The 13,458-nt window shown below is 39.2% G+C and overlaps 1 protein-coding gene across 1 annotated transcript in view; it reads right to left on the reverse strand.

The window, feature by feature from the left end:
• The window catches only part of Kcnh8 (potassium voltage-gated channel subfamily H member 8), a 430,038-nt gene that overhangs the window by 285,233 nt on the left and 131,347 nt on the right, over nt 1–13,458 (reverse strand). The window contains exon 2 of the mRNA XM_052192780.1: nt 3,049–3,282. Coding sequence (XP_052048740.1) covers nt 3,049–3,282 — 234 coding nt within the window. The remainder of the gene's footprint in view (nt 1–3,048; nt 3,283–13,458) is intronic.

Below are 13,458 nucleotides of genomic sequence, written 5' to 3' on the forward strand. Positions count from 1 at the left end.
CTACTATGCTTTCTTTTCTCCCAGGTAAGGCAAATAATGTTATTGGATCTGTGGAAGACAGCTTTTCAGAAAGAAGCTACATTTTTATGAACATGAAGAGCTAGGATTGGTTGCTTCAGTCAAAATGACCTTCTGTAATGTACAGAGAACAAAAATCACTGCCACTGAAGTTGACAAAGAAGATAAAATGAGGTGAATATCTAGGTGGTACCTACTCAGCTTGTTGTCTTTGGGTTAAAGGATTTTGAGGAAGAGCCAGAGAGGGTCACATGCTGGACAGCTTTTTGTAAAGACTGAGAACAGAAATGTCCTTTCTCTTTCTTATAGTGGGACTCAAGAGAAGCTACAGGACAGGCTGACTTTGATCCAAAATGTTGGGCACACCCTATGTGTTTTGAAAATGTGATAGCAAGAAGAAACGGACGAGTTTGTCTACTCAGATTCTTCGTTATTTATCAGAGGTGTGCAAAAGTTTCACACTGGGATAGAAGATTCAAGAGATTAAGCACTGCTTTGACCAGTGTTCTCATGAAGGAGAAAGAAAACTTCCTGCACAAAATGTATAGAGGCTACAAGACAGAGGTCATTTGGGGAACACCACCAGACCAAAAACTTAGCTATAAAAGCTCAGTGGGTCATCTGCTCAGTCACGAGTCAATGGGCCAACAGCTGCTAGGAATAAGGCATCTTCAGATCTTATTCAGGAGAGCATGCTCCTTGAGGAAGAGAAGGAAGACCCTTTGAGTCAAATGCAAACCGAGCTTCACATGTCCATCCAAGAAATCAATTTTTATTTCTTTGCACAGATATTGATTAAAGAATTATCAGCTGACAAAACTTCCTAAACACTCCAGGCTCTAAGATCTGGGGATGGGACAGTCTCCACTGCACACACTTTCAGAGTTCTAGCTGAACGAAGAGACAAATGTTCTTATAATTGCCTCTGATGCAGGATGAGTTGCACAGTGTAGATAACAATCCCAATTACCTATAAGTAGATCAATTAGTTGCTGAGAATGTCAGACAATCCCCTGGGATGGTTGCTTAAAGTGAACTGGTGCCATGAATCATTTCCATTCACGTGTGTCCAAGGCTATAGGCATACTTAAGAAAATGGGTTCGGGAAATTATTGATATTTTAGATAGTGCCTCTACCATGTGCTTCCTACTTTAAACCTATAACACATCTAAAGCCTCCACCCTTTGCTCTTTCCCTGGAATTTCCTCCTTGGCCCAAGTCTTTCTCTGTAGGAGCACAATAGAAATTCTGAAGCATAAAAACAAAGACTCTAAATGGACTTGGAGTGACCTACACTAGGCATCATCCGGAGGAAGGATGAGTCTACAGTCAGCAGGTGTTTTGCACAAAGGATGTCTTTTCCCCTTTGTTCCACATGACAGCAGCTTTATCAGTCCTCTGCCAGTCCACAGCCTCAGTGAATTCCCCATGTTCTTTTATCTCAGGCTTCTTTTCAATTCACTATGGTATAATTGCACAGAGCTAGAAGAATCCTTTCATTTGATCATGTTTGCTATGTAGGCCTTTTCCATTGTCACTGGAAAAAAACCACAATTGTCTGAACCATGGTTCTTATGCCAAAGAACTGGGGCATCTTGTTCTAGAGCAGTGCTCACCAACAGGATACCATGACTATGAGTTCAAAAGCCACATGATCAGGGAATGCCCTCTAAGGACAAGTGCCTTCTGAAGGTGGGTGAATTTTCTGTTTGTTTGGTTTTTTTCCCTGACATTGACTTCAGTACTCTCAAATATTGAGCACTGGAGGCTACAAGTCTGTTAATGTTCACAGTGCATGAGACAGCTTCCCAGAACAAAAATACTTCTGATAGATGTCAACACTGACAAAACTCAAAAGTTTTGAGCTAGAGTGTTTTAACCTGGTCCTTCTCCACCATGTGAGCATCCCTGTTACCTCTTCCCACTGCTTATAAGAACAGGAGTCAGATTAGATTAGGTCCTTACTTTATGACCTCATTAAATCTTAATTGCCTCTTTAATGCCTTAAAACACAATCCCATTAGGGGTTATGGCTTCACTACATGATTTCTTGTCAAGACAATTCTGTTCATAGTAGCAGGGCAAAGGCAAAAGAGAAAATATAGGGAAGATGAGTTCATTTTAAGGGATTTTTCCTAGAAATTATGTAAGTTGGTCCTTTCCATGAGTCATTGTCCCAATCTTACTTGCATTTTTGTTCTACTACAAAGAAGGCCAATAATACATCACGTAGCTTACTACCCACATACTCAGAGAACACTAATGGGCTTATATTAGTAAGATGAAATGATAATTTTTTCTAATCCTGCACTTAGCATTCTTCTCATATGCAAACATTGAGATGCCTTGCAACTACAAGGCCCATGAGCTAGCAACATCCACGACCACATGGGATATTAGCACCACAAATGCAATGCCCAGCTCCACGTCCTCTTTCATTGAGAAGAGACTCATACAACTACACCCAGCAGAAGTCAGTTGGATTTTTTCCCCCACTGGCATTTTGAGGCCTGGGATCTTACTCTACCCTTTCTTATTTTGTCTTTAAAATTTCAGACAGTGGCAAGAAAGCCTCTATGTGGAGAGAGCAGGATTTTAAAAATGCATATACCAATGATTCTTAAGTTTACTTCTTTTACCTGGTAGGAAACCCTGAGAATTCTGCTTTAAAGAAGTAATATTGTCATGCAGTTATTAAGAGTATGAAGTTTGGAAATGATCTCTGGAGAAAAGTTATTTATTAACAACTACTATGCACAAGTACACTTTAAAATTACTTTGATGTAGTAGCCATAGAGTTTGTTTTAACAAGTTAATTCAGCACATAAACTGACGTACAATAGTTTTAATTCTAATATAATGTCCCATGTGATTTATACTGTTGATAATGGAAACAAGTCCATCATCCATGTCCTCTGGACAACTTCTGCCAAACATTATAATTGTATGAAGGTATACATTATTTCAGCTGGACTCAGCATAAAGCAGGTACTGAACTCTCCAGTAGGTGACAAAGCAAGGCAACTCACCGTTCTTCTTGTAGAACATAATCTCTCCTTTGAACTCTACTTTCTCCTCCAAGGACTTTTCTATCTGAAGCATCAGCTGCTCGTTCGTCTCCACCCCAAACAAAAACTTGCAGCTGCAACTCTTCTGCATGACTTCAGTTCGTGCAAACCCGGCCAGCTCACAGAAGCCATCTGAACAGTAGACTATGGGGAAACCCTTTGCCACTTGAGCATTGGCCAGGATGAAGTTGCTATCTGGAGAAAACAGACAAAAGACATTCATCTACTTAAATCTCTTCTTTAAGACATAATTTCAGTCAGGTTACAGGGTATGGGTGCCCACTCAGAGAATAAGAGGAGGGATTTAATGAAGAGATTCTGTAAGGGGGACTGGGAGGAGCAGTGTTTGTGTTGTTAATTAGTTAATTAATTTTTCCTCTATTGATTTTAAAGAGAGTGCCAGACCTTGGTGGCCAGTGGGAGCACTGGTTTGTGACTTTGGTTCAGGTGCTCATCAGCTTGTCCCAAGCCACTCATCCTCTACGTGGCAGTAGGGATGATGCCTCTAACAATGGCTCCTGCCATACGTTGCCCAAGCAAGTTGACCTCTGAACCCATTTTGTTGGATTGCATAATCTTGAAAGCAGAACATGAGGCATGAATTTAGGAGTGAGTCATGTCTTGGTGAGGGGATTCAAAGTTTTGGCAAGAGGAACATTTGGAGTGAACTTTGCAGCACAGACTACACGGTCATAGGAAAAGGTGCTGCATGCTAGAGCCTGGCTTTATGACTAGGGATCTCTAATGCTTACCAGTTGAATACTAGGGTTTATAATGAAGGACAAACTATCATAAAATCATTTATTCCTCCACACAAGTAATGAAAGTTGAACTCTAGCCATAAGTATTTGAAGTAGAAGCTTTAAACATAATAACATTGAAAATGAAACAAACTATAAATAAGAGGTTTAATGACAACATGAGAGTTGTTATAAAATCCTACTACATGGAACTATTGTTCATGCAAATACAAATATATGCAACAAATATGAAATGTCTATGTATGCAAACATATGCACTAACACACATATACACACAAACTCCTGCTAATGTAGCATCTGAATCTGTGCTTGTTAGTAGAGAGACACATTGAGCACAGAGGGATACACCTATATTTTACTATATATACCGCACTTTGTACCCATTGGTTTTTATACAAAATTCTTTATATATTATGTACTTTGAAATACCATGTTTCACAATGAATTCATGAAATTCTTAGGCAAATGGATGAAGCTAGAGAACATCATACTAAGTGAGGTAACCCAGACTCAAAAGGTGAATCATGGTATGCACTCACTAATAAGTGGTTATTAACCTAGAAAACTGGAATACCCAAAACATAATCCACACATAAAATGAGATACAAGAAGAAAGGAGGAGTGGTCCCTGGTTCTGGAAAGACTCAGTGAAATAGTATTCAGCGAAACCAGAACGGGGAGCTGGGAAGGGATGGGAGGGAGGACAGGGGAAGAGAAGGGGGCTTACGGGACTTTCGGAAAGTGGGGGGGGCTAGAAAAGGGGAAATCACTTGAAATGTAAATAAATTATATCGAATAAAAAAAAATTTAAAAAAAAAAAGAAATACCATGTTTCAGAGAGACTTGTAGCAGGCAATTTTCTATTGTGTCAAGAGAAAGGAGGTTCCATGGCCACCTCTCCATGGCCAGTGGTATAAATGTGAGACAGGGAGTCTATGGTGTGCCCATCTCCTTATAAACAATTGTGGTTTCTTTCCAAGAACAGTTCTCTCTGTTTTGCTTCAGTCAGCCCTGGTCTGAGATTACCATTCTTAGTTACAGTATTTATCTTGCCTTAACTTCTCTGACTCAATCATTGCCTAGTCAGTCTGTCCCTCTTAGAGTCAATGCTGGATAAAAATACTTAAAGACTTTGAATCGCATGCTCTTTGGAAGCCACAAAAATGAATTGGATTATCATAGACCAAGAGTTCGCTCACATATACCAGTAACATGTATTAACAATTAAATACTGATCTTGTCCAAAATATAAATACAAAAATTGTATGTGGTCTTGTCTTTAGGGTAGCATGCTTCTGGCCATGTGGAATTACTAGTTCAGTCTGGGGGGAGACAATTTACAGAATCATTGAGCCCAAGTGCTTCACTTTGTACAAGTGTTTTTCCCTTTCTTTTTTATTAGATATATTTTTTATTTACATTTCAAATGATTTCCCCTTTCCTGCGCCCCCAAAAGTCCCATTAGCCCTCTCCACTCCCCCTCTTCCCCAATCAACCTGCTCCTGCTTCCCTGACTTGGTATTCTCCTACACTGCTGCATCAAGCCTTTCCTGGACCAGGGGCCTCTCCTCCCTTTGATGTCCAACAAGGCCATCCTCTGCTGCCTATGTGTCTGGAGCCATGTGTAACACCATGTGGATAATCTGGTTGATGTTTTTGTCCCTGGGAGTTCTGGGAGTACTGGGTGGCTCATATTGTTCCTCCCATGGTGCTGCAAACCCCTTCAGCACCTTGTGTCCTTGCTCTAGCGCCCCCCTTGGGGACCCTGTGCTTAGTTCAATGGCTGGCTGAAAGTGTCCTCCTCTGTATTTGTCATGCACTAGCAGAGCCTCCCAGGTGACAGCAATATCTGGCTACAGTCAGCAAGTACTTGTGGGCATCAATAATAGTGTCTGGGTTTTGTAACTGTATATGGGATGGATCACTAGGTGGGGTAGTCTCTGAATGGTCTTTCCCTTAGTCTCTGCTCCATACTTTGTCTCTGTATCTCCTTCTGTGGATATTTTATTGCCCCTTCTAAGAAGGACCAAAGTATCCATACTTTGTTCTTCCTTCTTCTTGAGCATCATTTGATATGTAAATTGTGTCTTGGGTATTCCAAACTTCAGAGCTAATATCCACATATCATTGAGTGCATACCATGTGTGTTTTTTCATGATTGGGTTACCTAACTTAGGATGATATTTTCCAATTCCACCCATTTACCTAAGAATGTTATAAATTCATTGTTTTTTAATAGCTGAGTAATATTCCATTGTATAAATTACCACATTTTCTGTATCCAATCCTCCTTTGAGGGACACCTAGGTTGTTTCCAGATCTTGGCCATTAAAAATAGGGCTGCTATTAAGAAAGTAGAGCATGTGTCCTTATTACATGCTGTGGAATCCTCTGGGTATTCCCCGAATATTCATGTGCCCCCCAAATGGCAACCAATAAATTGGGAAAAGATCTTTACCAACCTTACATCCAACAATGGACTAATATCCAATATATACAAAGAACTCAAGAATAGACTCCAGAGAGACAAATAACCCTATTAAAAAATAAGGTACAAAGCCAAACTAAGAATTTTCACCTGAGGAATATTGAATGGCTGAGAAGCACCTAAAAAAATAGTTCAACATCCTTACTCATCAGGGAAATGTAAATCAAAACAACCCTAAGGTTTCACCTCACACCAGTAAGCATGGCTAAGATCAAAAACTCAGAAGATAATAAGTACTGGTGAGGATGTGAAGAAAGAGGAACACTCCTGCACTGCTGGTGGGATTCCAAGCTGGTACAACCACTCTGAATATCAGTCTGGTGGTTCCTCAGAAAACTGGGCATGATACTACCAGAAAACCCTGTTATACAAGTATTTTGTCAATAGATCCCTGACATTTATTCAATTGACTATCTGAAGGACAATGCTGGGAGATAAGGTTCAACCCTACAGTAAACTATAGTGAGGAAAGTTTGGGAAAATGAGTAAATAAAAATAGAGTATGCTTTTGTCTTAAGATGCTGTGATTTAATTAAAGAAGTACATAAATATAAACAGTAGCAGAATGCCATGCTAAGTCCTGAATCATTGATATGCAGTTGACAATTACCAGTAGGGTTGAGAATGTAAATATCCCAGGTTTTGAATACAACTAACTTGGAATAGGAAAAAAGGGAGCCTGTGAGAAGTCCTAGGATGTTGGAAATAGATGCCTCCATCTAGAAGTGTCAAGGGGTAAAAAGGAAAGGGGAATCGAGATGGAGGGCAGACACCATGCTTTCTCCTAAAGCTAAGTTTGCCATGCATCTAGTTTGCATAGCATCTACAGCTGTGCTTCTGTGTGTCTGGCAAAACTTTATCCATCTTTCTACTTTCTTATCTTCTAGGGAATTACAGTTGAGGTGCTTCTTGAATATGATCCAGACATATGCTTTCAAAAGGAAACCATGAACTATTTAATCTATGATTATTATACTCATTCCTCCACGATTATTACTAGAACATGTTTCTTCTTAATTATCTTAATTTGGGTTTTTGTCTTTATAACTTTTAAAAATTGGGAAAATACCTAAAATGGTATAATATTTTTCAAATGTTAATAGCTGTTTATTTTGATTCATTATATTTTTTTAAAAAGTTCTTGTTTATACAATGTGCTGTTTCTTATCCTATATTCTCTAAATAGGAGACTTCTATTTTGAATGTTTACAATAGTAAGCCTCATTTTCATCTCCTACTAGCTTATAATCCATTATGCAACATTGCTCAAGTTTCCTTTCTGTCGCTGTGGTGAATCACTCTGACCAAAATCAGTTTCAAGAGGAAAGGGTTTCTTTGGCTTACACTGCCAGGTCATGATCCATCATCAAGGGGCAGGAACTGCAGGAAAATTGATGAAGGACCATAACTTGCTGATTGACTTTCCAGTTCATGCATAGCTAGGCATGGTGCAGCTTTAAGTGAGCCAAACCTCATACATCAATGAGGAATCATGACAGCCCCTCATAGATGTGCCCCCTAGACAAGTCTGATAAAGGAAATTACTCAACAAAGACTTCACCCTTAAAGAGATGAATCTAGGCAGTAAAGTTGACAGCTGAAACCAACTAGAAAAAAACATAATATCTCTTTCCTCATTTTAATGTATATGCAATAATGTTTTATTCTGCATATCTCTTAATGGAATGTTCTTTAAATTAATTTCCTTAGTGTCTTTGTAATTGTTGGCAAATGTAAGAAAAGACTGGTGTTTAGAATTCTAATAAGCTAAAAAGATGATAAAGTATTGCTAAGCCATCAGATCTGTGTATTTTAATTAAGGATTATAGTGTGTTTGAATAGCTAATTCTTCCAGCCAATATGCTACAGAAAACAAACAAGAATAAAGGAATATACTTGTCCTTCTCTGTTTATATTTAGCACTTGTCCTCAATATATAATTGCATTTCAATTCCAAAGAGAATGTAGTGGCTGTCTGTGCTTTGGAAAGCTTGGTGTGCTGGCCACAGGAATGGTCTCTTTGTTTAGAATTTGTCATTCCTTCACCCTACTATCTCCACTAGTACATATGCCTTTCTGAATACCAATCCTGGAATCCCCTAAGAAGAAACGTGGCATTTACTTTAGAATTATGTAAAACAAAGCCAGGGCCCTAGTGGTTAGGAACTCATCACTGCCACACCACTCTCTGTACATATGCTCAGGGTATTTAACCTTTCAAGGAATCAATTATGCACATGCATCTGAAGGCCAGGAAGCTTTTCTCTGCTGGTTTTGAGGTCATCATTTTGTGTATTTCTAGTACGAAAGTAACAGTAAGTCACAAGATATATTTGCATACTAGGCAGTTGACTAAAGCTCCAAATCCTTGCTAGCAGAATATTTTCATAGACCAGCAGATAAAATCTAGTGTTTGCCAGACATACAAGCCATTTTGTCTGACCTTCCATAATAGAACAGGACTTCTGCACTCACACAAAGGCTGAACATCCTTTGTTCCCAACTACAAAAGGAGTGTGGAGGAAAAGAAGGTGGAAATCAGGGAAGGCAAGCATTCTGTGGACTTACTTACCATCACTTCCTCTAACTATTGGACCTGTTCTATTTTAAGATAATGAAAATTAGCTTTGGTAAATTTCATTCACCACGCAAGACACAAGACAAAATATGAGAAGTAAATCTGCCTAGTATATTGTTTTTCTATTTTGTGATTTTTAAGTGAAAAGATGTTTACTTTCCACCAGGTATAATGAGTCGTTTTCCCATTAACTTGGTGTGTGTGTGTGTGTGTGTGTGTGTGTGTGTGTGTGTGTAGACCTGTGGTTAAGGTTGAGAGTCTCCTTTTAGTGTTTTTCCACACTATTCATTAAGGCTAGGTCTCACAGATTGCTGATATAATCACTTTCTCTAGGAATGCCCAGGCTCCAGCTTCAGAAGCTGGAATTACAGGCTAGTTGCCACAGCCACACAGCACATATAGGATTCTCCGGAGTGTAAACTTGGAGCCACATACTTGTGAAAAAGCAACTTACTTAGCATCTCTCCAAGAGGAAATGAGTACCTTTTTTGTTTTCTCTCTCCCAGTTTCTGAACCCAAAGCCACATTTCTGCAGACATCATTTATTAGTGGTATCTCTTAAATCAGTCTGGATCCTTCAGTTGCCTCTATCACACCCTCTGGAAAGTCAATACTTCAAAACTATACAAGCTATTTACATCCTTTTTTTCCAAAATAGTTTGCATAGCAGAACTGCAGAGCCTCATAGGAAGCAGAAAAACATAGTTACTATTCAAATTATCTGGATTACAATTTAATTAACTTCCCTTGTGTGTCATAACACTTCAGAAGAGTTTCCACTTAAGAATACCTTCCTTGTGACAAAGGCAATAAGTGTATATTTCAAGGGACCCAGAATCATAGCTTTAAGTTCAGTACTACTTGGAAATCTGACCAACTTAAAAGTTCATCAGAAGACTGCATCTCAAATCTTTAAGACATCCATGCTCATTTAAAAGTTTTAAATTAAATTGTTTTATTTATTTACATTTTAAATGTCCCTATTCCTGGTCTCCCCTCTGCAAACATCCCACCCAATCCTCCCTCTTCTTTGCCTCTAAGAGGGTGCTCCCTCATCTTCCAAACCACTCCTACCATACCCCTCTAGCATACTCCTTTGCTGGGCCATCAAGCCTCCACAGGATCAACAGCCTCTCCTCCCATTGATTCTAGATAAGGCAATCTTCTGCTACATATGTAATGAGAGCCATGGACCCACTCATATATACTCTTTGGTTAGTGGTTTAGTCCCTGGGAGCTCTGAGGGGTCCTGTTAGTTGATATTCTTCTTCCTATGGGGTTGCAATCCCTTTCGACTCTTTCAGTCCTTTCCCTATCCCTGTCATTGGAGACACTGAGCTCAATCCAATGGTTGTTTTATGAGTATCTAAATCTGTCTTGGTCAGGTGCTAGCAGAGCCTCTCAGAGGACAGCTATACCAGGCTCCTGTCTGCAAGCACTTCTTGGCATTCACAATAGTGTCTGGATTTGATGTCTGCAGATGGGATGAATCCCAAGGCAGGGTGGTCTCTGGATGGCTTTTCCTTCAGTCTCTACCCCTATTTTTGTCCCTGCATTTCCTTTAGATAGGAGCAATTCTGGGTTAAAGATTTTGAGATGGGTGGGTGGACCCATCTTTCTATTGGGGTCATGTCTATCTACTGGAGGTGGTCTCTTCAGTTTCTATCTCTCTGCTGTTGGGTAGTTCAGGTAATGTCATACATGTTGGGTCCTGGGAACATTTAAAAGTTTTTAACTTTGATTCCATTTGGCTCTGCCAACATTTCAAGTCAACTAAAATTGCATAAAGAAGAGGCATTGGTTTGCTTTACTCTTCCTAAATATTGTTTGGTTTAGCATTATCCGACTGAGGCTGGAGTATTACAGGGCTAGGTAGAATGAAACATGTTCAAGGAGTTTAGGCAGATCCAAATCATGTTTCCCTATAGCTTCACACACTTAAGGATAATATCAGCAGCCCTTCCCCCAATGAGTACTCACATGCACACCTTTGAGCCAGTCAAAGCAACAGAGTACTTGGTGGATATAGTCATTAAAGGATAATCTGTGTATCTTGAATGCTTTCTGCCAATAAGTCCAGGCTTCAATGGTCCAAATCTCTGTCTCTGAAGCATGTCTTTGATACTGAATCTCGATTAAAGTTAAACCTTGTGTCTAATCTTTAAGAACTTGCATTAAAATATAAGTACTTCCATGTATACAACATACCAATCCTTCTGCAGAGGAGGAACATGGGTAAGTTCAAACCCTTCAGCCCTCAATTTCCTCTAAAGGACAACATACAAACACAGGCAGGTAACTTTCTTTCTTGAGTTGTCCACGTGTCCCATGGTACTTCCAGGCAGCAGCTGTGATGCCTTATATCAATTACCAACTTCGACAAAGAAATCTCTGGGCATGTCTGTGAGGGATTTTCTAGATTATGTTTCTTGAGGTAGGAAGGTCCACCTTAAATGTCTATGAAGTATGGGGGGAACTTAGCCAAGTAAGCCCAGCTGTAATGTTCATGATACTTCCTCCCTGAGCCAACCTATAATCTTCCAGCACAGCTAGAGACTGCTGACGCTGGAGTGAGAAAAAGACAGCCCAATGAGAGTCAATGCAATTCTGGGAGTGGGATGTAAAGTTTTGCCCAGATTCCGTAATGAGTCCGCTTTTGCCACTGACTCTGTGCCTTTTTATCGCTGCCCCAAGGGTCTTCATCAGGATTACAAGCAACAATGTGGGGCATTATTTCATGGGATAGAAAAAGACTACAAAGATGACAAAAAATTAGGTGAACAGCATTTGCCACTCTTTGCTTCCTGACTATTGATATAATGTGAACAGCCACCTCACTCTCCTACTGACATCCCTTCCCTTCCACTATGTAATTCCTTTGTAATTATAAAGAAAATAAACCTTTTCCTTTCTTAAGTTGCTACAATCATGTATGTTGTGATAGCAAAAAGGAAAGTAACTGCTCTAGTACTTCACTTGGTAGAATGCTCTTCCAGTATGCAGAAAGCCCCAGGTTCAAACTCTAGTACTGTATAAAACTGGACAAGATGATTCACGTTTTTAGTCTCACTACTCAGGAGTTAAAAGCAACAAGTCAGAAGTTTGAAGCAATTAAGTTCACAGTTAGTTGGAGGTCAGTCTGAGCTACATAAGACTCTGTCCCAAGGAAGAAAAAAATAAAGATAAAAATAATTAGCCTTATTTAAGTACTCAACCAAGGCAGCTTGTGTATCCCTGGTGACTCTGAACATAGATTCATCTCTTGAGACCACTTCATTTCTGGAGATGGAATATTAATGTCTATGATGTTAGGAAATTGCCATCACCTTTGCACTCTGTGTTGACTTCATGTATGTGTGTGTGTCGTGGGGGGGGGGTGCTGATCCTTTTGAAGGATGACGCCATAAGTATTAGATTAATGATATTGGCTTCAAGCTAAAGTTCCCATGGTATCCTCTGCCAAAGTTTAGGAAGTTACTCACATTTGAGCAGTCTTCTAACATTATTTTTAAAAATCACGTGAGAGATTTGTAATGGGAGATTCTCACAGTCCTTAAACATTGACTGCCTCACCGCAACCAGTTCCCTGTTTACAATTCCATATTGCTAGATTTCATCCTTTATTTACAAAATGATTTTTTTAGAAACAGTATTACTCCAGAGAGGCAAATATTAGTAGAAAATTCTGTAACCCTAAAACTCAGAATGAGTGGGCACTGAGGTGGACTAGAAAGCATTGAATGCATTTGTTAATGAGAACTCATTGTTGTTTTCTGTTATACAAACACATAGCCAGACAAATACAAAAATGCCTTCCATAGCCACCAGTAGGAGCTCTAGGCAGCACACTCAACCTCAACCCTCAACCTTCACCTTAAAGATGTTCAGAACTTGTAGCCTTGTCCTCATTTATTTATCTGCATTAAAGCAAAGCAAAAAAAAAAAAAAAACAAAAACAAAAACAAAAACAAAAAACCTTGTCTGCATGTGACATTTGAGACAGTCCTTCAGAATAACAAGCTGAGCTGCAAGAACATAGCAGCTAGCCAGAGAGATGGATTAGCAGGTAAAAGCACTTGGCCCAAGTCTGACAACATCAGTTTGATTCCTGGAATCTACATAAATGTGTAAGGAGATAACTGACTCCACAAAGTGGTTCTGACTTACACATACACATTGTTTCATATGTATTGCATGCATCATATATGCAATAATTAGCAATAATAATAATTACAGTAGGTGAAAATGTAGTGACAAGAGATAGCTGGGGTAGGGCCTAGGTGGCTTAAGATAACAAAAGGAGAAAAGAAACTGTGTCTCACTGAGGATATCATTCAACTTTTACATATTATAGCAAGTGAAAATAATACCTACTCAAAAACATCCTATTAAACTTTATTTTATCATTTGCTTGAGTGACGGAAAAACACCTTGTTTAAAACAAATTGTTATCCTGATCTTGATTACTACTACTACTACTACTACTACTACTAATAATAATAATAAGTATCATCATCACCATCATCATCATCTACTTTAAAGAC

The sequence above is a fragment of the Apodemus sylvaticus genome, chromosome 9 (genome assembly GCF_947179515.1).
Source record: "Apodemus sylvaticus chromosome 9, mApoSyl1.1, whole genome shotgun sequence".
NCBI lineage: Eukaryota > Metazoa > Chordata > Mammalia > Rodentia > Muridae > Apodemus > Apodemus sylvaticus.